Source organism: Podarcis pityusensis, assembly GCF_964106645.2.
Source record: "Podarcis pityusensis genome assembly, chromosome: 18".
Lineage (NCBI taxonomy): Eukaryota > Metazoa > Chordata > Lepidosauria > Squamata > Lacertidae > Podarcis > Podarcis pityusensis.
This window is the reverse complement of record NC_138043.1, coordinates 1,396,186-1,423,059: the sequence shown is the minus strand read 5'-3', so window position 1 is coordinate 1,423,059 and position 26,874 is coordinate 1,396,186. Positions and strand designations below refer to the sequence as shown.

Here is a 26,874-nt window from a genome sequence, read left to right as displayed (position 1 = left end):
AGAGGACAAAGGGACTGTCTTCTTATAAGATAGATTCCAAATGTATGTTACTTCATTAAGCCTAAGTCTGCCTTCTGGGATCTGATTGTGAACAGAATGAGAGTAAACTCTTTTTATACTTTTGTAAAAGACTGTGTCGTCTCTTCTGTTTTATGAGGGAATAAGGGGAAATTACCAGAATAGTTATTATAGAGGCTTTAGCAAGCCTGAGCAAACGCTGCCGTTGCAAACTTAAAATAAAGGGGAATGTTTTACTCTGCTGAAATTGGGGGACTTGTTAACACAAGTTGGATAAGGATATAATCAGACAATATATCCTCTCCTGCATCCCTGAACATTCCCACAATAAGAACATCCCAAAAGAGCGTAAGAACTGCTTGGCCCAACTTGGCCAGAACCTTTTCTCCCAGCGGCCGACCAGATGCTTTTTGGAAACCTGCAACCAGGATTTGAACCCGTGGCATTACTGCGCCTGACCGTGGATGCAGAGCAGAGCGGTCCTGGCTAGCAGGAAACAGAACAGGCACCAGCTAGTAGCCCTAGCAGCTTTGACCCTCCTTCCCACCCATCCAGATGCCTCCATTATTCTTACCAAACTCACCAATGTAGAAATTGGTCGCCGTCCTCATCTGCTTGTGCTTGGCGAGGACGTAGATCACGAGGGAGTTGCCCGCCAGACCCACCACCATCAGCACGGCGAAGAAGAGGGGCACCAGCCACGCGTCCACCAGGCGCGGCGGGCTCCGGGGCTCCGAGACATTGGCGCACCACAGCCCTGTGGTGCAGGCTGAGCTGTTCGGGAACAGAAAGGAATCGTTGAGGTCGGAGACGGAGGAGTCCACTAGCATGGCTCTGCTTTGCGTCGAGAGCAGCCTCTGCCGGCCAGGAGCACCGAATTGGGGCTTGGGGCGTCCTTTGGCAAGAGTTTTCAGCACATCAGACAGCTCACCGAGCGAGAGAGACGTTGCGCTGCTCCTCAAATGGGAATCCAGGAAACTCTGGTGGACTCAGGGGCTGAGGGACACGTTGGGGATCTCGTCCTGGCTTGGCGTCATCCTAAGAGGAGCCAATCGTGTGACAGTTATGACTCTCTCCTCCCCTGAAGTCTCAGAAGGAGACCTGCATTTCTCTGATTCCAGAGTCCTTCTTGCACAACTTTTGCAGCGTCCTCTGCTTCTCAGGTTCCTTGCAGAATGCAGGATGCTCTGCTGAAACTCAATGAGGACCGGCAACGCACCAGGGACCAGTTCTCGGGCACAAAGGTGTCATCCGTCAGCAACACATGCCATCAAACAGACACGCTCCTTTCAGAGTAGAGGGCTCTTATTCCGACCCAGAGGAAATCTTGGGACGCAGGAATGGTGCTCCCATCCGAATGGGTTGCCTGCCCAACCATCCAGCCACCTGGGACCACCGCCCAGCTCCGAAAGGACCCAGGCGTCCTGCGAGTTGGAGAAAGCCGGGAGGAAAGAAGGGCTGGTGGGTTTTAAGTGGCGGAGCGACTGCTCCCCTCCTGCTCTTTGCAAAAGCAAGATTTCTCCTCTCGGGTCTCCAAGCAGGCGATTGGCTGATTGTTCTATATTTTTTCCTCTCTCTTTCCCCACCTGGGGAGGGGGAGATCTTGCTGCCAGGCAACCCCCTTTGGAGAGGACTCGACTGGTGGGCTAATTCAGCAAGCATGGAAGGCATGAAATTATTATGCCACGTGCAGATAGAGAGAGAGAGATGGAAGGCACAGACATTTCATTTTGCTCTTCGTTCCGGCTTTGCAGACAAAGCGCACCAGATCCAGGAAAATCCACGTGCCAATTTTTTTCCCCAGAGTAAACTCTATTTATTTATAGATAATTTTTATTAATTTTAACATATAAATTATAGTACAAACCACAAAATTTCGCCACCTATACAATCTTTTTTTTTGGACTTCCATCAGCACCTCTGATGATCCACCGTTTTAATCACTTCTTATGCATTTCTTAACTTCATATTGCCTTTAATTATCATAACTACCATCATCCTCCCCTATATCCATTTTTGCAATAGTTCCAATAATTCTCCTCACAAAACTTCTTGCAAACCTACAAACGTGGTCTGATCATCACAATTACTTTTCAAATAGTCTGTAAATTTACGCCAGTCTTCTGTGAATCTCTGGTCCCGCAGATTTCGAATACTTCCTGTTAGTTTATCTAATTCTGCATAGTCCATTAATTTCATCCTCCATTCTTCTTTTATCGGTAATTCTTCTTGCTTCCATTTTTGTGCCAATAATATTCTTGCTGCTGTTGTTGCGTACAAAAACAACTTACATTCTTTTCTGTTTATATCACTTGAAATTCCACGTGCCGATTAATGACTTTCCGTCCAAGTTCAAAAGCAAGCCACTTGGCAGCGGCTCGCTAAAGCCCCGCACATCCTCCGTTTTCGACGTAAACGGGCAAATCCCTTTTGGCGTTTAGATTCAAAGCCAGCTGGGAAAAGCTCTCTCTGCGACAGTCAAGTTTCATTCAAGTTCGCTGCCATAGAAGCAGAAAGCACATTTGCGAAAAACGCAGGAAGAAATGACGTCGGCCCAAGAGAGGGGCAAACCCGAGGACTCAAACAGAAGAAGATTTAAACTATTTGTTTAGTTTTGAGCAGCTCTTAATATTTAGCACGGTTGTGATTCCGAAAGGCCTTCCTTGATATGTGTAGCGGAATGCAAAGGAAGCTAATAACCTCATCTGCACAATGTATTTAAAATCAGAGTTATGCCCAGGGCCAGATTTAGGTTTGGTGAGGCCCTAAGCTACTGAAGGTAATGGGGCCCTTTATATGTACAGCTGTCCTTTGTCCACAACAAATTGCCGCTGTTTTTTGTGTTGAATATATGCTATATGGTCATTTATGGACCTCATAGGTATCTCAAGCCATTATTGATCATTTCCCAATATTCTTTTACCCCTTTCCGTCTCATCTCTTGGCCTTGTCTGTGTTTACAGCGGGAAATATTCATGAAATATTCTTTCCACAAGGGCCAACATTGATGCTGAAATCCAGCATCGTATGATCTCTGCGAGTGTGGCTTTCTCCTGATTGAAGAACAGAGTGTTTGAGGACCGGGACATTCCCAGGGAAACCAAAATGCTTGTTTACAAAGCTATTGTACTACCAACCTTACTGTATGCTTGTGAAACATGGACCACTTATAAATGCCAGCTCCAACTCCTCAGAAGATTCCATCAACGGTGTTTCCGAAATATTTTACACACCACTTGGGAAGACAGGTGAACTAATGCCGGTGTACTGGAAGAAGCAATGATCACCAGTGTTAAAGCGATGATTCTTCAACATCAACTTCGTTGGACTGGTCATGTTGTACGGATGCCTGATGATCGTCTTCCAAAGCGACTACTCTATTCCGAACTTAAGAATGGAAAGCGTAATGCTGGTGGTCAACAAAAGAGGTTCAAAGACTCTCTCAAGGCAAATCTTTAAAAATGTAGTATAAACACCGACAACTGGGAAACACTGGCCTGCGAGCGCTCCAGTTGGAGAACAGCCTTGACCAAAGGTGTTGTGGGCTTTGGAGACGCTCGAACTCAGGACGCGAGGGAGAAACGTGCTAAGAGGAAGGCACACTTGGCAAACCCTCATCATGATCAACTCCCGCCAGGAAACCAATGTCCCCACTGTGGAAGGACGTGGGGATCCAGAATTGGCCTCCACAGTCACTTATGGACTCACTGTTAAAACACGTGTTTATGGAAGTCAATTTTACTCGGCTATGAGGGGTCGCCAAAGGATAAAGCACTGAATCATTCTCAGCCAACGCAGCTTTCTGCCTAAACACCGTGAAGAAGTGTTTGCTGCTTCCAGGTGCTTGAAAAACGCTTCAACTTTTGTCTCGGGTGCACACTGACCCGAAGGGAAGAGAGGGCATGCGAGACCAGCACTTACGCAGAGCGCTAAGTGGCAAAACACAGCCAGAATTGACTCTCTCCCTCGCTCCCAAAGTGGTTGAAAATTGGAGCATCATCGCGTGAAGGTCTTTGGTCCGAGAAAACGAAAACACCGGATAATTTATTTCGCCGCTGCCAGGAAAAAAGCTTAGCATCTGTGCTCCAAAGGTGCCAATTTTAGTACGTATCTCTGTTTTCCATTCCTCACCCCCCCCCCAACTTTAAATCTCCACGTTTGCACGAAGACGTCCTCATGAAAACTCGGGAACGTTAGGCCTGTGGCCTCTCTTAGCTTTTAAAGCAGAGGTTGGAAGGGGGGCTTAGCTGAATTCCCCACATTACGAGACAAAAGACAATCTTCACTCGCAAATTTCTGTTGCAGATTGCCTCTTACCAGTGTTTTTCTGGCGGTCTTTGGCTAAGTGCCCGGGCAATTTCTAAAGCATGGGTAGGCAAACTAAGGCCGGGGGCTGGATCTGATCCAGTCGCCTTCTAAATCCGGCCCGCGGACGGCCCGGGAATCTGCGTGTTTGTACACGAGTAGAACGTGTGCTTTTATTTAAAATGCATCTCTGGGTTATTTGTGGGGCATAGGAGTTCGTTCATTTTTCCTCCCAAAACATAGTCCAGCCCCCGACAAGGTCTGAGGGACAGTGGACCGGCCCCTGCTGAAAAAGTCTGCCGACCCATGTAATCTAAAGTCTTTCTTGCACACAGCTTTGCATTGGGGAATCCAGCAAATGGAAAAACAAGAGATGGAAAAGTTAGAGGAAGAGAATGTATCTTTTATAATATGCACTCTCCGTAGGGCTGCCTTTGAAGGTGACCCGGAAACTGCAATTAATCCAGAATGTGGCAGCCAGACTGGGGACTGGGAGCGACTCCCGAGATCATATAACACCAGTCCTGAAAGACCTACATTGGCTCCCAGTCTGTTTCTGAGCACAGTTCAAAGTGTTTGTGCTGACCTTGAAAGCCCTAAACGGCCCAGTAGACCTGAAGGTGCGTCTCCACCCTGGACACCAGGGTCCATCTCCCGAGGGCCTTCTGGCGGTTCCCTCCCTGCGAGAAGCGAGGTTACAGGGAACCAGGCAGAGGGACTTCTTGGTGGTGGCACCCTCCCATCAGATGTCAAGGAAATAAACAATCTGACTATATAGTAATTGATGGACCTAATAGGTATCTCAAGCCATTTGCCCATAACAAAATATGTAGTGTACCCAAGTCATTGTTCAAACGAAATACAATTAAGAAGTATTTTAATAGGTAAAGGGACCCCTGACCATTAGGTCCAGACGTGGCCGACTCTGGGGTTGCAGCGCTCATCTCGCTTTACTGGCTAAGAGAGCCGGCGTACAGCTTCCGGGTCATGTGGCCAGCATGACTAAGCCATTTCTGGCGAACCAGAGCAGCACACGGAAATGCCATTTACCTTCCTGCCGGAGCGGTACCTATTTATCTACTTGCACTTTAACGTGCTTTCGAACTGCTAGCTTGGCAGAAACAGGGACCGAGCAACGGGAGCTCACCCCGTCTGGGGGGATTCGAACTGCCGACCTTCTGATCGGCAAGCCCTAGGCTCTGTGGTTTAACCCACAGTGAAATACAATTAAGAAATATATTCATAGTGAAATAATTATTACGCTCCAACTTAAAATTTGCACGGGCCCAATTCTCCAATCTGTTAAGGTCATCTCAAATCTCATTTCTGCCTTCTGCGGCATTTGTTCCCCATCCCAGTTTGGCGTCATCTGCAAACTGGAAGGCATCATTGATGGCTGAGTGGGGTCGGGGTCCTTCGCAGCGCAAGGGCCGCAAGCCTTTGTTCCCAACCTCCAGAGGGCCGGTAAACCAAGTTTGATTTCACCTCCTCCTCCTGAGATAGCTACACTCACCCTTTCTGCCTCCCAACTCTCACCGTTCTCAGGCTCCTGGAAATCAGCAGTGACGAAAATGCAGAAATCCACCACCTCACCTGTTGGATTTCTGTCTGCGGCTTGGAAATACAAGCCTTTCTCCCTGCCCACCTCCCCAATGACTCCTTTCTGCATTTAAAAGAAGCAATACTGCAACACCGCTCTTAAAAGCACGATTTTTAATTATTATTATTTACACGAAAAACATCTTACGCGGAACGACGTTTTGTTGTTCTGGAAAATGCAAAGTTGGTTTGTACATTCGGCAGAAGGAAGGTCTCTGCGCCGTTGTAGTGCAAGGAAAGTGTGTATTGGGGGGCGTGTTTCGTGTTCAAATGCCCCCCCCAAAAATTCTTCTTGCACGTGGAAAATTAGAAAGGTTGGGCAGTGGTTTCCTTGGCAGATTACAGTGGTGCCCCGCAAGACGAATGCCTCGCAAGACGGAAAACCCGCTAGACGAAAGGGTTTTCCGTTTTTCAATGCCCTTCACAGGACGAATTTCCCTATGGGCTTGCTTCGTAAGACGAAAATGTCTTGCGAGTCTTGAGATTTTTTTTCGCTTCCCCCCCCCTCTTTTTCTAAGCCGCTAAGCCTTTAATAGCCGCAAAACCGCTAATAGCGCTAATCCGCTAAGCCGCTAATAGGGTTGCTTCGCAAGACGAAAAAACCGCTAGACGAAGATACTCGCGGAACGGATTAATTTTGTCTTGCGAGGCACCACTGTAGATTTCTGCAGGAAGGGAGTTTTCCCCCAAATAGGGGGAGCTTGCAAACTTGCAAACAACCCCCCTAAGTATATTTCAGGGGAAAATGTGTTTCCTCTGACTAAGGGCCAAGTTAATTTGGCTGCCCTCCCACAAAATCCCACTGTTTTGACACCATCATGGCGACATGAGAGGAAGAAGAGATCCTTTCAAAAAAACCCCAGAAATTGTGGCATCTTCTCGGAAAAAGTCTGAAAAATCACAATAAGTGCAACAACTCTCGGTAAGAACATTTGCAAAGGGACATTGCGGATCATCATAAAACCACACACACACTCACACAAAAACTCAACTTTGGTATATTTTTCTGAGCATGCAACAATCAAAATAAAAATCCACATGTGATCAGTAGCCGGAGGAAAAGGACAATAATTTAACTGATTTATAAGACCCTCTATTTCCCGATGATTCCTAGTTGGAAGGGCCCCTCAAAGGTCATCCAGGCTAACCCCGTGCAATGCAGAAATCTCAGCTCATATCTTTTATTGATCACCACTGGTTGAAGCCTAGGCTCCCCAAGGTCAGAAATCGATCCCCTGTGCAGATAGGAATTCAAACTAGCATGTGAAGGGCAGACCAGTATATCAGACAGAGGCACAGCGGGAAGCCTCCTCCAGGTTCGCCCTCTTTAAAGGATCCAATCGCATCCAATGCGAAGAGCCTTTGACAAAGATGCTTCAGGGCTGATATCCTGGGAGGAGGCTCCCTGTCGCCCCCCTGCCTGAATTATTTTTATTAATTTTTTCAATTAATGATGACCTTCGGGGCTGATATCCTGGGAGGTTCCCTGTCGCCCCCCTGCCTGAATTATTTTTATTTTATTAATTTATTCAATTAATTATGACCCTCGGGGCTGATATCCTGGGAGGAGGTTCCCGGTCGCCCCCCTGCCTGAATTATTTTTATTAATTTATTCAATTAATGACCCTGGGGGCTGATATCCTGGGAGGAGGTTCCCTGTCGCCCCCCTGTCTGAATTATTTTTATTAATTTATTCAATTAATGATGACCCTCCGGGCTGATATCCCGGGAGGAGGTTCCCTGTCGCCCCCCTGCCTGAATCATTCTTAATTTTATTCATTTATTCAATTAATGATGACCCTGGAGGCTGATATCCTGGGAGGAGGTTCCCTGTCGCCCCCCTGCATTTTTTATAATTTTATTCATTTATTCAATTATTGACGACCCTCGGGCCTGATATCCCGGGAGGAGGTTCCCTGTCGCCCCCCTGCCTGAATTATTCTTAATTTTATTCATTTATTCAATTAATGGTGACCTTCCAGGTCCCTTCCAACTCTACAATTCTACGATTCTAACAACATAAAGACCACAGATTTCCCTGCCCTGCCCTACGGAGGGAAAGGAATCCGTTCCCGAGGAGCGGGCTCGGCTAAATTCCTTTTTGAGGTCTAGTAACTTGCGTAGACTTCTTTGGAACCGGCGGCGATGCACGTTTCAATTTAATTTAATATTTTTAAAAACTCGCTTTATGGCACGACAGAGCAAATTGGGGAAAACCAAACGAATGAAAGAACCAGCGGCAAAGAAGATGGGATAATTAATTATTATTTTTTCGCCAGGGTCATTTCATCAGTAGATAGCAATTTGGGGGGAAACCAAAAACAAAATCCGAATCCATTGGCCATAAAACGTACGGATACACACCTATTATCTTTAAAAATACACTATATTACATTTTACAAAACGCGGGCTGGCTTCTGAAAACTTGGGAGGCGGTTGGCAAAATAAAGGGGGAACCTGCAATTGTCATTCATACGTTTAGAAAATGAGGCAGTTCGGCTGAGAACGGATGGCTGCTGTGTGTGGTTTTTTTGGGGGTGGTGGTTTCGCTACAGACACAATACGACCCGACCCCCAAAATTCAGAGAAATTCGGATTATGAATGGAAGCACCATTAAGGCCAGTTAGAACACTTTTTCCTCCTGAAGGTGTTTGCAGGAGGGACCCCAATTTCCAAGAGGCATTGTGTCCCCGCCATCCCATAATAAAAGAGCGTTGAGACAGACACTAACGAAGCCCATTGAAACTAAGAGAGAGAACCTCCAGTCCCAAGAGCAGTCTACCTCTGCCCAGAAGCCGGATCGGATTGGCGGCCATTTCCTGGCACGACCCCCCCTGCGAGGCGGACCCGATCCTCTGCCGAACTTGAAAAAAAGGGTCTTGCGCAGCCCCCCCAAAAAATTATTCAGAATTCAAGGCGCTTGTGGGAAAACCCAAATTTTGCCGCTTTAAAATCGAGCCGAGCCGAAGCTGAAGCCAGCCATTATAACGTCAGCTCTCTAACATTTGCTTTTCTAAAACCAGGGATATATATAAACAGAAAAACATCTCCAGGAGGTCAGAACGGCGACTGCAAAAACGACCGATAGGAGAGGCGTTGGTAGTTCTTTCCAGAAAGCTTGCAGGGGAGAGGAAAGCTTTTCCTGAAAAAGCAAAAAGCGAAGGATTTCCCTTTTTTCGTATTGCAAAAACGCAAAATAAAAAAACAACTGTGTCAAATTGGGTTGGAGAAGTCGCCCCTTTTCAAATTCTCCAAATCTGAGATGCGATGCTTTTATTTCCAGGGGGGAAAAGGAGCTGTAGCCCATTCGCACTGAGCCATTTATAAATCCCAGTTTTTTCAAAAAAGGAGGGACCTATTAAAAATATACGCATTTTTATAAATTGCCTGCAGACTAAATTACGGGCGGCATTTTAAAATCAAAGGATTGTTTTAAAAATCAAGCGGCCTGGGTCAACTGAGTCGAACGACGCAACACAACCCTACTTTTGGGGTGCGCGGCCTTAAAAAAGGGACGAGTTTTCAACCAGGCCCCCCACAAACTTTGTGGTCTCCCTCTCCCACCAGCCCCAAGCGGCTTCGTTCACTACGAACCCCAAAATCCAGGACCCCCCCTCAAAACTGGTGCCAAAGTTTTGCGGTCCTTTTTTCGCGGTGAAGAAACACCCTGCGTTTTGCGGCACCCCAAAAAAACAGAGCAATAGATAGACCCTCAAACCCGGGGGTCACCCCCCAAAAAAACCCCCATTGAGTTTAAGGGTCTATGGCTCCGTTTTTGGGGCGCTGCAAAACGCGGGGTGTTTTCGCTGCGAAACGTTTGCCCGGCTACGATTGGGAGCGAATCGGATGACATTGGGTTTGGGGGTGACCCCGTGACACCCCCGTCCCTGGTTTGTGGGTCTATGGCTGTTTGTGGGGCGCAGCAAAAAGGGGAGGGTTTCTCTGCAAAAAACCCCACAAAAACCGACTGCAAAACTTTTACACCAGTTTTGAGGGGATTCTAATTTTGGGGGTTCGCCGTGAACGAAGCTCAGCATGGTTTGGGGGTGATGGAGGTGGGGGGGACCCCACATCCAGGACTTCCCAGGCAGAATCGGGGCCTCCAAAATGGACCAGAGGGCTCCTACTCTGAGGGAGGGGCTGGTAACAAAAGCATCGTCTGGCCTGCATCTTTTGGGTACCCGAGATGGGAGGCGGTTGCTAGGCAACCACAGACAACATCCTGCATCTTCCGGGTACCCGAGATGGGAGGCAGTTGCTAGGCAACCACAGACAACATCCCTAGCCGAGTCCCTCCCTGCCAAAACTCATTTGCCTTTAAATACTTTTTTAAAAAGCCAACGGAAGCAGAAATTTCGAAGGGGGTGGGGTGGGACGGACCCCCGGAAGACGACCCGGAACCGCCATCAGCTCATTTGCTCCAGGTAAGTCGAAAGAAGCGGATCCGGAGGCAGGAAGATGGTGTGTTTGTTGCTAACTTTCATTTGGCGTTTCCCTTCGTAGTCAGAACCTAAGACGGACGATATCATAATAATAATCATCATAATAATACCAATAACAAACTTAGTTGGTCTCTAAGGTGCTACTGGAAGGAAATTTTTGTTTGCTTGTTTGGTAGTAATAATGATAATGATAATAATAATTTTGGCTTATTTAAACACCTCGAAAAACAGGTGTTCTTTTCCAAAAGGAAACAAGCAAATACAGTTGTACCTTGGTTCCCAAACGCCGCAAACCCAGAGGTGAGTGTTCTGGTTTTCTAATGTTTTTCGGAAGCCGGACGTTCGACAGGGCTGTCGGCTATTGTTTCCAGGGCGCCTGCACCAATCAGAAGCCGCGCCTCGGTTTCCGAACATTTCGGAAGTCAAACAGACATCTGGAACGGATTAAGTTTGGCGCTTTTGTTTTTGCTATTTATTTTGCGTTTTTGTTTTTGAGGCTTTTTCGGGTTCATTTGCTTTTGTGACTGTGCAGAACCCAGTTCAGCTACTGATGGATGGATTGTGCGACCGCGGAAATGGATAAAAGCCCCCCCATCCAAGCAATGAACTATCATCAGTGCAGGCAAGAAATTTTTATTATTATTATTTTTATCATCTACAATCCTGCCTTATTTATTTTATAGTACAGCACATTGATTCTTGCTTTCGTTTTATGGATCAATGGTCTCGTTAGATGGCAAAATCCATGTTAAATCGCTGTTCTAGGGGCTGTTTTTACAAGTCTGGAACAGATTAATCCGTTTTGCATTCCTTTCTATGGGAAAGCGCTGCCTTGGTTTTGGAACGCTTTGGTTTCGGAATGGACTTCCAGAACGGATTAAGTTTGAGAACCAAGGGACCACTGTAGAATGAAAACCTTAGGAGATTTTTTGGGGGTTTTCATGTGTCCTTACCTTGAACTGGAGTGAACTGAAGGGCTTTCCAATTGCAATTTTTTAAATAAAAAAAGTTATTTTCCACTTATCACTCAGCCACGGAGGCCGGAATGGAAGGCAAAGGCGGATCAGAAAGGACTCGCCCTCTCTGCAACGGAGAGATAGCCCCGTTCGACACGGGCAAGCAAGTTTCCTCCCAAAATAAATACGAAATAATATCAGAAAGGAGCCCTTACTGGCAGAAGCGAGGTCCATGTATTGGCAGACGGCATGAAGAAGAAGCCTTTCGAAGCTGTAAGAAAAGAGATCGAAAAACACGTTTTTATAACTTTCTGCAAGTTCTTTCCTTAGGTTCAATTCACAATTCTGGTTCCCAATTCTTTCCTTATATTCCCAGTTCTTTCCTTATATTCCCAATTCTTTCCTTATGTTCCAATTCACAGTTCTGGTTCCCAATTCTTTCCTTAGGTTCCCAATACTTTCCTTATGTTCCAATTCACAATTCTGGTTCCCAATTATTTCCTGAGGTTCCCAATTCTTCCCTTACGTTCAATTCCCGTTACGTCAATTGATTGATTCCGGCCGTACGTTTACAAAACGATATTAAATATACCGTATTTTTCGCTCTATAACACGCACCCGACCATAACACGCACGTAGTTTTTAGAGGAGGAAAATCTGTAGGCATGCCACCCGTAGGCATTTCCTCCATAACACGCACAGACATTTCCCCTTACTTTCTAGGAGGAAAAAAGTGAGTGTTATGGTGCAAAAAATACGGTACCTTCGCGGAACGGAAGAATTTGCAGCTTCACCTCCCCCCCCCCCCGTCTGTTTTAAACCATTACTTATTTCTATATTGATTTCTCTTTCTTATCATCTTGCGTTGGGCAACTCCCCCCCCCCCCAGAAAATTAACTTTCTACTCTCCATCCTATGTAACAATAATAATAATAAATTTTTATTTATATCCCGCCCTTCCCGGTTCAGAAAACCGGGCTACCAACAAATTTAAAATACTTAATTGCTGCAACAAAAAACAGCATGAAATACAGTATAAAACGTGAATAACGATAAATTCAGAATTCAAAAATCAATTTAGGGGGAAAACCAATTCGATAAACATTAGGGCTAGCTGGCTAAATTAGTCCTGTTTGGGCCAGCGAGGAGACCAGGGGAGAATTAGCTGTGGGATCCCAGAGTGGGGAATCTTCATAAAAAGGGAAGGAAGGGGAACAAGAGATCAGGCTAAGTTCCAATTGAAAGCCAGGAAATTAATAATAATAATAATAATAATAATAATATTAATTTATATCCCGCCTCCCCAGTCGAAGCTGGGCTCAGGGCGGCTAACAACAATAAAATAATACAACAGGAAATTATTAATAGGAAATAATTAATAGGAAATTAACTTCCTATTTTCCATCCTTTATAGATCCTTTACTCTGGATACGTCCGGTTCCCAACAGCTGTTGGCTTTATCAGTACCGAAAAAAAACCCCAAAAACCATGTTGTGCATTCCCATCCGGCCGCGGCGCCCGGCGCGAGAACCGTTTTGTCACCTGTTGTCCATCATTGCCGTGTAGACGGAACGAGGGCTGGTCGAGAAAAAGGCCAATAGCTCATCTTCGAAGCACTCCAGGGTCCCCTGGGGGGGAAATAGAAGCAGCGGCAAATAACAACAAAGCCATTTTATTATTTGTACCCCATGCCCAGGCAAAGCTGCAACAGCAAAGGTTCCCAGGCGCTGGTTTCTTCTTCGGCCCCGCGTTCGAAACCTACCATGGGGATACGGCTCCGCTTCAGCGTGGTCCTCAGGCGCCGGCTGATGCGCTGGAAGCATTCCTGCGGGGTGTAAGCGGTGTGTTCTGCAACGGAAAGAGGAGGAAAACAGGTTTGCGGTTTCTGCATCGCACGGGGTTGAGATGGATGACCCTGCGGTGTCCCTTCCAGTTCTGCACTTTTGTGGTTCTAAGGGGAAGAACAGGGACCAGGGGCTTCTACCTTGTTTAGATTATACGGAAAACCGGCACTGCCAGGAAGGGTAAGGAGTCTCCTGAACAGGGAGCGTTCGAGGGTAGACTGCTCTTGCATATGGAGGTTCGGCTGAAAGCAGAATTCTCTCTTCCTCCCTCTAAGAGCAAAGATGGTCTGGAAACTTGAGTGGGGAAGACAGATCCCCACTTGACTGGAAGGAAGGAAGGAAGGAAGGGAGAGAGAGAGAGGGAAGGAAGGAAGGAAGGAAGAAGAAACTGAGAGAGAAGGAAGGAGAGAGAGAGAGAGAGAGAGAGAGAGAGAGAGAGAAGGAAGGAAGGAAGGAAGGAAGGAAGGAAGGAAGGGAGAGAGAGGGAGGGAGGGAGGGAAGGAAGGAAGGAAGAAGAAACTGAGAGAGAAGGAAGGAGAGAGAGAGAGAGAAGGAAGGAAGGAAGGAAGGAAGGGAGGAAGGGAGGGAGGAAGAGAAAAAGAGAGAGAGAGAGAGAGAGAGAGAGAGAGAGAGAGAAGGAAGGAAGGAAGGGAGAAGGAAGGAAGGAAGGAAGGAAGGAAGGGAGAGAGAGAGAGAGAGAGAGAGAGAGAGAGAAGGAAGGAAGAAGAAACTGAGAGAGAAGGAAGGAGAGAGAGAGAAGGAAGGAAGGAAGGGAGAGAGGGAGGGAAGGAAGGAAGGAAGGAAGGAAGGAAGGAAGGAAGGAAGGAAGGGAGAAGGAAGGAAGGAAGGAAGGAAGGAAGGAAGGAAGGAAAAAGAAACTGAGAAGGAATGAAGGGGAAGGAAGAGAGAGAGAAGGGAGGGATTTTTTGCCCCAGAAATGCAAACCAACCCTACAAGGCAGTCCAGGCCAAACCCTCCATACCGTTCCACTTGACACCTGCTTTTTCGGCCAGTTTGCCCTTCTGCTTCTTCTTCGCCTCCTCTTCCAGGTACAAGAGGACCCTCTCTTGCTCCTCGCCGGAGCGGTTCATGAAGTCGTTCCAAATCTTAGCCAAGACACACACACACAAAAACGAGAGAATCCCATTAACGCACAACCCTCTCTGCCCATCCTGAGTCAAAAACCCAGCCACTGGAGCGGGAAAAAGAGCTGCGTTGCGCAGGGCCGGTAATTTTATTTTATTTTCCCGTCGGAAGATCAATCCACTTTCGAGTTGATTAAGTGGGCAGAAAGCCGGAGAACCCAAAGTGTGGTTTGTGCAGATTCCAAGTGGAACTTGAGACTCTGAATATCAGGGTTGTGGGTTTTATCCAGAGTGCGCATAAAAATCAGTGATTTTTAAAAAATTTAAACCGATTTTTTTTTTTTTAAATTGATATATATATATATTTTAAAAATGCTTCTGGAGAAAAAAATCTTTCTAAACGTAGTTTTCTATTTAAGTTAAAGTCCAAAGGCCTATAAGGATTTGTTTTAAGTTTTTCATGTGTGCTAAAACTCAGTCTAAGTTGTTTTATTTAATGCTTTTAACAAACACAGATACGTATGCTGCAATGTTACTGTTTTTGATTTAAATTGGATTTTTGGAACGGACTTCCGGAACGGATTAAGTCTGAGAACCAAGGTACCACTGTTTTTAAAACTGAGTTTGTGTATTTATTTTAAAATAGGGTTTATGTATTTATTTAGGTTGGCCGAGTTACGGCAAACTGCACATCAGGAAGAACTTTCTGAAAGTAAGCATTGTTCGACTGTGGGTGGTTTTTAAGTAGGGGTTGCAATTGTGCAATTTAAGTCTTTTCGGCAATCGCTCCACGTAAGGTAACTCGAAATAATTTTGCAATTAAAAAGACACGTGCAATAAAAACAGCTCACACGATTTGATACATAAAGCGAAACAATTAAAAGATCGCTTTTGTACGCAAAAACGTTTTGAAGTTTTGCAGAAACAAGCTGCAATATGTAAAAAAAAAGGTCTTAAATCTGATACATGCTATTAAAACAACAACAACGCCTCCTTTATCTCGCACCGTCACTCCCAACTGGAACCCGAGTTCGAAAGACGAATTCCCGACCCAGGTACGGAAAAAAGGCTTCGGAATTCAGAACGCAGACTCGTTCAGATCCCAATCCCTGCATAGGACCGAAAACGACAAGAAGGGGCCGCTTCAAAGTCCACAAAGCTTTCAGAATTAAAAACATGCAAAAGCGGCTGAGGTTTAGCAACGCTCTCTTCCCATCTGGCAGCTCAGGTCCGGCAAAGTTCCTTTCCCGTCGCAGCTGAGGTCTTGCAAAACGATTTGCTTTCACCTCACACCCAATTTGACCGAATGAATCAAAACCGAATTTGGGCGAGATGCGATTCCCAGCTACGAAATGCAAATTTGAAATATTGCTGAAATTCCAGCTACAAAATGCAAATTTGAAATGTTGTTGAATTGTTGATTCGTCTGAATACAGAAAAGATGCAATTTGCAAAATAATAATAATAATTTATTATTTATACCCCGCCCATCTGGCTGGGCTTCCCCCCCCTCTCTGGGCGACTTCCAAAAAAAATTAAAATATTGTGAAACATCAAACATTAAAAGCTCCCCTAAAGAGGGCTGCCTTCAGATGTCTTCTAAAAGTCTGGTAGTTGTTGTTCTCTTTGACATCTGGTGGGAGTGCGTTCCACAGGGCGGGCGCCACCACTGAGAAGGCCCTGTGCCTGGTTCCCTGTAACTTGGCTTCTCGCAGGGAGGGAACCGCCAGAAGACCCTCGGGAGCTGGACCCTGGTGTCCGGGTTGGACGATGGGGGTGGAGACGCTCCTTCAGGTCTACTGGGCCATTTAGGGCTTTCAAGGTCAGCACCCACACTTTGAATTGTGCTCGGAAACGTCCTGGGAGCCAATGTAGGTCTTTCAAGACCGGTGTTATATGGTCTCCACTCCCAGTCCCCAGTCTGGCTGCCTCATTCTGGATTAGTTGCAGTTTCCGGGTCACCTTCAAAGGTAGCCTTCCAAGGAGAGCACATGGCAGTAGTCCAAGCGGGAGATAACCAGAGCATGCACCACTCTGGCCAGACACTCTGCGGGCAGGGAGGGTCTCATCCTGCTTCCCAGATGGAGCAGCCCTGGACACAGAATTGACCTGCTCCTCCATGGACAGCTGTGAGTGCAAAATGACCCCCAGGCTGCGCAACTGGTCCTTCAGGGGCACAGTGACCCCATTCAGGACCAGGGAGTCCTCCACACCTGCCTGCCCCCTGTCTCCCAAAAACAGTCCTTCTGTCTTGAGCTGAGCCTCTCAAGGAAGAGAGCTGGAATTTAACGAAAAGAGACCACAACGCGTACCTTGACGTACGTCTCGTTGTTGCAGGCTTCGGTGAAGATGCTCGGATTGGCCGGATGCACGATTTCCCCATCTTCCCCTGTGCATTCGTCTTGCTCCAGGAGAGTCATCAGATAACGTGCTGGAGGGGGAAAACAGAATTCACGATACACCTCTGCAGGTTAGCAATGGGTCCAAACGACAGTACAAAGCCGAAATCTGCATATATTGCTCCTCCCACTTTTGCAGCTGGCCCCGCCTCCACTGGCCGGTGCCTCGCCCCCAGAACAGAATTCGGCCCCCCGGCCGGAAAATGCTTCCCCTATCATTATGCACTGGGACGCGGGTGGCGCTGTAGGTTAAACCACAGAGCCTAGGACTTGCCGATCAGAAGGTCGGCGGTTCGAATCCCCGCAATGACGGGGTGAGCTCCCGTTGCTCGGTCCCTGCTCCTGCCAACCTAGCAGTTCAAAAGCACGTCAAGGTGCAAGTAGATAAATAGGTACCGCTCCGGCGGGAAGGTAAACGGCGTTTCCGTGCGCTGCGCTGGCTCGCCAGAAGCGGCTTAGTCCTGCTGGCCACATGACCCGGAAGCTGTACGCCGGCTCCCTCGGCCAGTAAAGCGAGATGAGCGCCGCAACCCCAGAGTCGGCCACGACTGGACCTAATGGTCAGGGGTCCCTTTACCTTTACTATCATTATGCAACATGGCACAGTTGGCAGAATCACAGAATTGCAGAGGTTCCAAACCTGTGCAATTCAGGAATCGAACCCGCAGCCCTGAGATTAGGAATCTCAGGCTCAAGCGATTGCAGCAGTCTGGGTACTTTTAGCTTAAGGGGAACTGCAAGGAGAGGGGAAGAGACCCCACCCTGGGGGTCCTGTAGCCCAACGCCGTGGAATGCAGGAATCTTTTGCCCTAGGTGAACCTCGAACTCGCAACCTTGAGAATCTTTTGCCCAAGGTGAACCTCGAACTCGCAACCCGGAGTCTCAGGCTCAAGCGATTGCAGCGGCCTGGGGCTTTTTAGCTCAAGGGGGGCTCGAACGCACAACCCGGTGTTTATAAGAGCCTCCCATTCCACGGACTGAGCTCTCCCCGGCTCAGAGCAGCTTGGTTGTGGGTTCGAGCCCCGCGGGTTGGACTAGATGACCCCTGGTCCCTCGTGACTCTTCTGCGATCCCGCTGGGCAGAGAGAGGCGCCCCCAACCCGGAACTCAACTGTTCTCGAGGCGCTGCAAGCTCTTGCGCCCTTTGGCCCGGGGGATGAGATCCGAGTTGCGTATGGCTTGGTTGATATAATACTGCTTTCGCTTCGCCGGGGAAAACCTCTTTGCAGCGGGGCTGGCCAGCGGCGGCAGACAATCCTCGATCCTTCTGCAAAAAGGGGAAGCGAAGCGTTTTTAATAATAATAATAATAATAATTTATTATTTGTACCCCGCCCATCTGGCTGGGTTTCCCCAGCCACTCTGGGCAGCTTCCACAGAGACCAAAAATACACTAAAATGTCACACATTAAAAACCTCCCTGAACAGGGCTGCCTTAAGATGTCTTCTGAATGTCAGGTAGTTGTTTATCGCTTTGACATCTGATGGGAGGGTGTTCCACAGGGCAGGCAGGCGCCACCACCGAGAAGGCCCTCTGCCTGGTTCCCTGTAACTTGCCCTCTCGCAGTGAGGGAACCGCCAGAAGGCCCTCGGAGTTGGACCTCAGTGTCAGGGTAGAACGATGGGGGTGGAGACGCTCCTTCAGGGACACAGGGCCGTTTAGGGCTTTCAAGGTCAGCCCCAACACTTTGAATTGTGCTCGGAAACGTATTGGGAGTCAATGTAGGTCTTTCAGGACCGGTGTTATGTGGTCCCAGCGGCCGCTCCCAGTCCCCAGTCTGGCTGCCGCATTCTGGATTAGTTGCGGTTTCCGGGTCACCTTCAAAGGTAGAAGCGCATGGCAGTAGTCCAAGTGAGAGATAACCAGAGCATGCACCACTCTGGCCAGACAGTCCGCAGGCAGGTAGGATTTCATCCTGCGTACCAGATGGAGCTGCCCTGGACACAGAATTGACCTGCTCCTCCATGGACAGCTGTGAGTCCAAAATGACTCCCAGGCTGCGCACCTGGTCCTTTGGGGGCACAGTGACCCCATTCAGGACCAGGGGGTCCCCCACACCCGCCCGCTCCCTGTCCCCCCAAAACAGTCCTTCTGTCTTGTCAGGATTCAACTTCAATCCATTAGCCGCCATCCATTCTCCAACCGCCTCCAGGCACTCACACAGGACCTTCACCGCCTTCACTGGTTCTAAAAATTCACTGGTTTTAAAAACCAGCAGGCTCTCTGCAGCCGTGACCCACATAAAATAAAAGAGACCCCCAATTTCAAGAGACCTGCATCGATCCATTTTTATCAACCCAAAGAGCAGAAATAATCTGATTTATTGCAAACAAGTGTAGTATTCTAGGAGCGAGCGCCGTTCCACCTTGCCAAACACACTGAGCTCAAGTGATTCAGCCTTTTTTCATTTATTTTCCCCCCAATAATATTTATTAAGTTTCATACAAATAACACACATACAATATAATCAATGAAACAAAAAGGAAAAGGAAATAAAACAAATATAGCAAATGCTAACAAAAATACAAGCACAAACATATAGACAATAAAAATTAATTAATCAATTAAAAATCCAACTGCTTAAACGTATTACTTGACTTCCTCTAATCTTTTCCATCTGAATTTCCCTGTAATTGAATGTAGCAGTTTTCCAATTCATTATTCAAAAAACAATATTCCAATTATAATCAAATTTCTTAACTTTTCTTAACATTCTATTTCTCATTTATTTATTTAATCCTAGGCCTATTTGGTGCTTTCAAGTAATTACTAATCTTTAATGTTACAATATTTATTCAAATATTCTTTAAATTTCTTCCAGTCTTCTTGATATTCTTCTTTTTTCTGGTCACGGATTCTCCCAGTGAGATCAGCCAGCTCCATAAAGTCCATCATCTTCATCTGCCATTCTTCCACAGTTGGTAATTCTTGTGTTTTCCATTTTTGGGCTATTAAGATTCGTGCAGCGGTTGTGGCATACAAAAATACCTTTGCATCTTTCTTGGGCAGTTCAGAACCTAATATTCCAAGGAGAAAGGCCTCTGGTTTCTTTATAAATGTATATTTCATCATTTTTAAAAAATTTATTATAAATCTTTTCCCGGAAGTCTTTTACCTTGGGACAGGTCCACCACACATGATAAAAAGTACCTTCTTTTTCTTTACATTTCCAGAACAAGCATTGTATTCTAGGAGCGAACTCCGTTCCACCTTGCCAAACGCACTTGAGCTCAGGTGATTCAGCCTTTTTTAGGAACACAAACAAACAACTTTGCAAATAAGAAGTGCAACCGGTTTGACTACCGGCCTTAAGCAGGAACCTCGTCAAAGGAAGGGCAGCCGTACCCAGCCTCACGGATGCTTCGAGCTGAAATTTGGGGTCCCTTCCAACTCTGCAAACCTAGACAGCATCTTAAAAAGCAGAGACATCACCTTGCCAACAAAGGTCCGTCTAGTTCAAGCTCTGGTTTTCCCAGTAGTGATGTGTGGAAGTGAGAGCTGGACCATCAAGAAGGCTGATCGCCGAAGAATGGATGCTTTTGAATTCTGGTGCTGGAGGAGACTCTTGAGAGTCCCATGGACTGCAAGAAGATCAAAAATCTCCATTCGGAAGGAAATCAGCCCTGAGTGCTCACTGGAAGGACAGATCCTGAAGCTGAGGCTCCAAGACTTTGGCCACCTCAGGAGAAGAGAAGACTCCCTGGAAAAGACCCTGATGTTGGGAAAGATGGAGGGCGCAAGGAGAAGGGGACGACGGAGGACGAGATGGTGGGACAGTGCTCTCGAAGCTACCAGCATGAGTTTGACCAAACTGTGGGAGGCAGTGGAAGACAGGAGGGCCTGGCGTGCTCTGGTCCAGGGGGTCACCAAGAGGCGGACACGACAAAACGACTAAACAACAACAACCAACTCTGCAATTTCTATGGATAAAAATCAGGTTTGCAGAATTTACAGCTCTCGTGGCGGTCCAATAGATGCCGCAAAGCTCTCCCCCAAAACTGGCATTTGCGGGTATTTTACAGATTCTGGCAGTTGACGTCATTCAAGGAAGTTTATTCAGAGATGAGTAAGCGAGGCAGGTCATGTTTTCCCAGATACATTGTGTATGTGTGTTTGTGTTTGTGTTACCTAACAACCCAAATCATCTCTGGTGAAACCACGGCAAAAGGCTGCCTGCAACGTACCGTCTTCCCGGCGGAACTACCCGCCACAAGAGACGGTTTCAGTACCTTTCAGGCCAGGCAATGAGGAAGGGCTTCTTCTGCCAAGCTGAACCTCCAGCTCTGAGGCGCCGTCAAAACGTCTGGTAAGCCAAACCGGCCGGGTGTGTGTTTGTGTGTGTTTGCACGTTGCGTCCCGCACACCAAGCTCACGGTCTCCCCAGGGGCTGCTGCTGTTGTTGTTGAGTCATTTAGTGGTGTCCGCCTCTTCGTGACCCCCTGGACCAGAGCACGCCAGGCCCTCCTGTCTTCCACTGCCTCCCGCAGTTTGGTCAAACTCATGTTAGCAGCTTTGAGAACACTGTCCCACCATCTCGTCCTCCGTCGTCCCCTTCTCCTTGCGCCCTCCATCTTTCCCAACATCAGGGTCTTTTCCAGGGAGTCTTCTCTTCTCCTGAGGTGGCCAAAGTCTTGGAGCCTCAGCTTCAGGATCTGTCCTTCCAGTGAGCACTTGGGGCTGATTTCCTTCCGAATGGAGAAGTTTGATCTTCTTGCAGTCCATGGGACTCTCAAGAGTCTCCTCCAGCACCAGAATTCAAAAGCATCCATTCTTTGGTGATCAGCCTTATTTATGGTCCAGCTCTCACTTCCATACATCACTACTGGGAAAACCAGAGCTTGAACTATACGGACCTTTGTTGGCAAGGTGATGTCTCTGCTTTTTAAGATGCTGTCTAGGTTTGTCATTGCTTTTCTCCCAAGAAGCAGGCGTCTTTTAATTTGTCACCATCTGCAGTGATCATGTAGCCCAAGAAAGTAAAATCTCTCCCTGCCTCCATTTCTTCCCCTTCTATTTGCCAGGAGGTGATGGGATACCCTTCTCCAAATCAGGAACCCCCAAACGGGGTCTGATCCGGCAGGGCTCTCCGCACCCCGATTTCCTGAGTTGTGCCTCCGCAATGGAACCTCCTGTTACAGGAGAAGTCTATCTTAGGAGATGGATCAGCTTGCTTGCTCCCGGAAGGAAACAGCTGTTGCATTCCCTTCTTGCAAAAGTTGCTGAACCCACCATGCTTTTATTATATTAAAGAAATCAATTGAAATCTCCTCCCCCCCCCCAAATAATAGCCACAGATATTCAGTGGCAAGGCTGCTCCCCTTACTCACCCATAGGGCTGGTTTAGGGGGGCTCCCGGTTGCTCCTCGTGGCCGCCTCCTCTTGCTGCTCCAGGATCTGTCCCGTTCAGCACCACCATGGCTCGCCCGGATTGCAACCCCAACCCAGCAAGATCCTGAGGTCTGGGACCCGGATACCACCCCAGGTTTTTGGAAAGGCACCCGGCCCAGCCGCCTCCCCGGCTGCACCGCCCCAGGAAGACGCGTCAGCTCCGGGGGGAGGAAGGGAGCAAAGGGCTGGAGGAGGAGGAAGAGGCGGCGCTACGGGCCGGGAGGGAGTTCAGCCTCCCTTGCAAAAAAGCAAAAGCTGATGCAAGGGGCGCTGCCGCGTTTGCAATATGCAGTTTGCTCCGGGCTTTGCAGGGCGCGGCGCTGCGTTGCATTGCAGCGCGTGAGAGTTTTGCATTTGCATTGGACGGAGGGTGTGTGTTTGCATTGCATGGAGCGTGTGTGTGCCTTGCACCGAGTGTGTGTTTGCATTGCACGGACTGTATGGTTGCATTGCACGGAGTGTGCCTTGCACAGAGTGTGTGTGCATTGCATGGAGTGTGTGTGTGTTTGCATTGAACAGTGTGTGTGTGTGTGTGTGTGTGTGTCTTGCACCGAGTGTGTGTGCCTTGCACCGAGTGTGTGTTTGTGTTGCACGAACTGTATGGTTGCATTGCACGGAGTGTGTGCATTGCACGGAGTGTGTGTGCCTTTCACGAGTGCACATTGCACGGAGTGTATGCCTTGCACAGAGTGCGCATTGCACAGAGTGTGTGCCTTGCACGGAGTGCGCATTGCACAGAGTGTGTGCCTTGCACGGAGTGTGTGCCTTGCACGGAGTGCGCATTGCACAGAGTGTGTGCCTTGCACGGAGTGCGCATTGCACAGAGTGTGTGCCTTGCACGGAGTGTGTGCCTTGCACGGAGTGCGCATTGCACAGAGTGTGTGCCTTGCACGGAGTGCGCATTGCACAGTGTGCCTTGCACGGAGTGTGTGCCTTGCACGGAGTGCGCATTGCACAGAGTGTGTGCCTTGCACGGAGTGCGCATTGCACAGAGTGTGTGCCTTGCACGGAGTGTGTGCCTTGCACGGAGTGCGCATTGCACAGAGTGTGTGCCTTGCACGGAGTGCGCATTGCACAGAGTGTGTGCCTTGCACGGAGTGTGTGCCTTGCACGGAGTGCGCATTGCACAGAGTGTGTGCCTTGCACGGAGTGCGCATTGCACAGAGTGTGTGCCTTGCACGGAGTGTGTGCCTTGCACGGAGTGCGCATTGCACAGAGTGTGTGCCTTGCACGGAGTGCGCATTGCACAGTGTGCCTTGCACGGAGTGTGTGCCTTGCACGGAGTGCGCATTGCACAGAGTGTGTGCCTTGCACGGAGTGCGCATTGCACAGAGTGTGTGCCTTGCACGGAGTGTGTGCCTTGCACGGAGTGCGCATTGCACGGAGTGTGTGTGTGTTCGCATTGCATTGCAAAGGGCTTTTTTTGCATTCCACTGCAAGTTGTGTGTGCTTCTGTGCTGGACACACTGCAATAGAACTCCAGTTGTGGCTGCTGCGAGGACATCCAGTTGCAGCTGACCTCCTAGCTCCCAATCCCCAGCCCCTTAGCCAGCATGCCCAATGGTCAGGGGCGAGGGGAGTTATAATTCAGCCCTGTTGGGTCTCCCTACCGCCAGCATGCACAAAGATCAGGGCTCGAGGGGAGTCCAGCAACCTCTTGCAAGACCCCTGCTTCCCCATCCCTGCACCCCGGTTGCTCCACCTGCAAAGGAGACTCCTTGTTGCCCCTCTGCCTGAGTCCCTGCTCTGTCTTGCATTAGGATTGACAGCCCCAACCAGAAGCCCCTTTCAGACATTGCAGGACTCCAGGGATTCCTCTCAGCTCCAGCCAATGGGCGTTCCCATAGGAGAGGTGACGACAGCAGCCTTCATTTGCATACTGCCCTACCCACAATTCAATGCGGTTGGACACCATTAGGAATGTACCATGCTTCACATATGAGTTGGAAACAAAGCGCCAAGTTATCTTTCAGAAGCGAGAAGATGATTTACAAAATAATAATAAAATAAGCAAAAGATTTGGTAAATAAATACAAGGGCAATTCATTTTCGTTCACCATAACGTTGAAATCCTCTTCAAGGAAGCTTTTAAATACCAGACGGAGCAGAGGCAGCTTTGTGCTCGCTTCGGCAGCACATATACTAAAATTGGAACGATACAGAGAAGATTAGCATGGCCCCTGCGCAAGGATGACACGCAAATTCGTGAAGCGTTCCATATTTTGATGCACCCCTGCATTGCTTTTCTTGCACCGCATCCTCAGGCCAAAGACACGCCTTTTTCCCTTCCTCTCCCCCCTCATTCTTCACTTTGCAAACTCCACGTTACTTGCAACCCCTTTTGCGTCCCTCTTTACCCCCAACCCCCCCCCCAAAAATTCCAAAAATGCCAGCTGATTGCAAGGTGGCTATTGCACCCGAATAATGTTATACTGGTGCATGCATGCATCAATTGATGCAATAATATGCATGCATATTCAAGACCAGCAAAACAGACCGTGCTGTTATTTATTATTTCCTCCTCCTTTTTTTGCATCGTCCAAAGGCTCTTTTTAAATTTTTGCCAGCCTTAGCCATTTAAGGGGTGACAATTGCGACTTGACTATGCATGGGGCTGTGTTAAGACCAGCAAAACATACTATTATTTATTGCTTCATCCTTTGTTCAAAACCCTTCCGGGGCATCCTAATTTCCCAAAATGTCAGATTATGGGGTGCACGTTGCAATCAAACCATAAATAATAGTATGTTTTGCTGGTCTTAATACAGCCCCATGCATAGTCAAGTCGCAATTGTCATCCTAATGGCAAATATTTAAAAAGAGCCTTTGGACGATGCATGAAAATGCAAACGGTGGTGAATCATTAGGAGGTTTGCAAACTGGAGGATGAGTTGGAGAGCTTGCAAAAAAAAACACCTCCGGAGGTTTCAACAGCTCTCCTCTGAGCTTGCACCCAGGCCACACGGTTCTGCATTGCTGGAAAGCAAAGATAGGAGCATGCATGTCCCATTAAAATATTCTGTTTTTGGGGGGGATAGGTGTGGGATTTGCAAACTGGAAGGGAGACAAAAGGCAAAAAAAGGAGGAGTAAACAATAAATAACAGCACGGTCTGTTTTGCTGGTCTTGAACCATGCAGGCATATTATTGCATCAATTGATGCATCCATCCACCACTATAACATTATTAGGGTGCTTCAGTTTATTGCTTAATTTTTCTAGTAGGGCTGTTTCCCATACTATTTGGTACCATTGGTCCATGCTTACTCCTGACAGGTCTCTCCAGTGTCTGGCTATGATGCTTCTGGCTGCTGAAAGTAGGTGGGTTATGAGTTCTTTGTGGTGTAAGTCGGCACTGTTGTCTTGGAAGATGTATAGTAGGCCCAGTTCTGGGGTGATTTCTAATACTTGCTTAGTTATTTTACATATTTCTCACAGGGCTGTTGTCCCGAATAGTTGAATTTGGGGGCACTCCCACCACATGTGGAGGTATGTGCCTGTGGAGGCACACCCTCTCCAGCATTTTGGTGAGGTTCCTGGGCGTATTAGCGCTAGTTTTCTTGGTCTTAGGTACCACCTGTAGGTGAGTTTCAGAGTGAGTTCTTTTCTTTTTGTTGATATGGATTTAAAGGGGGGTTTAGACCACATTCTGGTCCATTGAGTGGGGTTAATCTCATAGCCTATGTCATTCTCCCATTATTTTTTGATTGCATCTAGGGGGTTTGGGGGATTTTGGAGTAGTATTTTGTATATTGCAAACACCATCCCTTTGCTGTGTCCCATTGTTGTTAAGAGGAGGTTTTCGAAGGTTGCCAAGGGCCTAGTTGCTGCTGATTTTACTACTGGATTAAGAGGGCGTGTAATTGGCAGCGTGTTAACCAGGGCCTTTGGGCGTCTTCTAGTTTGTCTTGTATTTCTTGTGTTGACAAAGGTTTGTTATTTTTGTAGAAGTCCCATCTTCCCCCCCCCCATCCCCCCCAATGTCTCAACAAATGAAACTGATTTGTAAAAATGTTACACGAGAGACATTACACATACTTCTGTAAAACAAGAAAATCTTAAAATAAAAAACATAATTAGGGTGCAATAGCCACGTTGCAATCAGCTGGCATTTTTGGAAAGAGGGTTTTGGGGGGGGGGAACCTCCAGAGGTTTCAACAGCTCTCCTCTGAGCTTGCGCCCAGACCACACGGTTCTGCATTGCTGGAAAGCAAAGATGCACGACCCATTAAAATGTTCTGTTTTTTGGGGAGCGGTGTGGGATTTGCAAATTAGTGGAGAGAGAAAAGGCAAAAAAAGGAGGAAACAATAAATAGCAGCGCGGTCTGTTTTGCTGGTCTTGAATATGCATGCATATTGCATCAATTACTGCATGCATGCACCAGTATAACATTATTGGGGTGCAATAGCCACCTTGCAATCAGCTGGCATTTTTGGAAAGAGGGTTTTTGGGGGGGTGGTTGTGGGTAAAGAGGGACGCAAAAGGGGTTGCAAATAATGTGGAGTTTGCAAAGTGAAGAATGAGGGGGGAGAGGAAGGAAAAAAGGCGTGTCTTTGGCCTGAGGATGCGGTGCAAGAAAAGCAATGCAGGGGTGCATCAAAATATGGAACGCTTCACGAATTTGCGTGTCATCCTTGCGCAGGGGCCATGCTAATCTTCTCTGTATCGTTCCAATTTTAGTATATGTGCTGCCGAAGCGAGCACAAACTCATGCTGTACCGCAGCCGTATATAAACCTCTGATTTCAAAATACTTCCCAGTCATGGTAGGAAAATGTTAGCTTCTTTCTTTCCTGTGTTTGTTCCTCCTGTCCTTTTCTAAACCCCCCACTAAGCTAC

General features: G+C 47.6%; 2 protein-coding genes across 4 annotated transcripts in view; both read right to left on the bottom strand.

Annotated features, from left to right (window-relative positions):
- The window catches only part of KISS1R (KISS1 receptor), a 299,078-nt gene extending 294,679 nt beyond the window's left edge, over positions 1–4,399 (bottom strand). For all 3 annotated transcript variants that reach the window (XR_013981179.1, XR_013981180.1, XM_080989119.1), the window contains exon 1: positions 602–4,399. Coding sequence is in view for 1 of the 3 variants with exons in the window: in XM_080989119.1 (XP_080845245.1) it covers positions 602–848 (247 nt within the window). In the remaining 2 variants the exon portion in view is untranslated. The remainder of the gene's footprint in view (positions 1–601) is intronic.
- A 2,505-nt stretch (positions 4,400–6,904) lies between these two features.
- Positions 6,905–22,208, bottom strand: R3HDM4 (R3H domain containing 4). The gene is made up of 8 exons (XM_080989198.1): positions 21,977–22,208; positions 17,762–17,916; positions 16,563–16,681; positions 14,148–14,271; positions 13,084–13,169; positions 12,864–12,949; positions 11,537–11,592; positions 6,905–10,433 (listed from the first exon to the last, which is right to left on the bottom strand). Exons 1-8 carry the CDS (start codon positions 22,063–22,065, stop codon positions 10,330–10,332), a joined length of 819 nt encoding a protein of 272 aa, XP_080845324.1. The 5' UTR covers positions 22,066–22,208; the 3' UTR covers positions 6,905–10,329.
- Between the last annotated feature and the right edge of the window lie 4,666 nt (positions 22,209–26,874).

Excerpts from the sequence above, each read along its gene's own strand:
- R3HDM4 (XM_080989198.1), bottom strand. The coding sequence starts at position 22,065 with ATGGTGGTGCTGAACGGGACAGATCCTGGAGCAGCAAGAGGAGGCGGC. Across the intron at positions 17,917-21,976 it reads CCCCTAAACCAGCCCTATGG|AAGGATCGAGGATTGTCTGC; the intron begins GTGAGTAAGGGG and ends CCCTTTTTGCAG. Across the intron at positions 14,272-16,562 it reads ACAACGAGACGTACGTCAAG|ATTTGGAACGACTTCATGAA; the intron begins GTACGCGTTGTG and ends GTCTTGGCTAAG.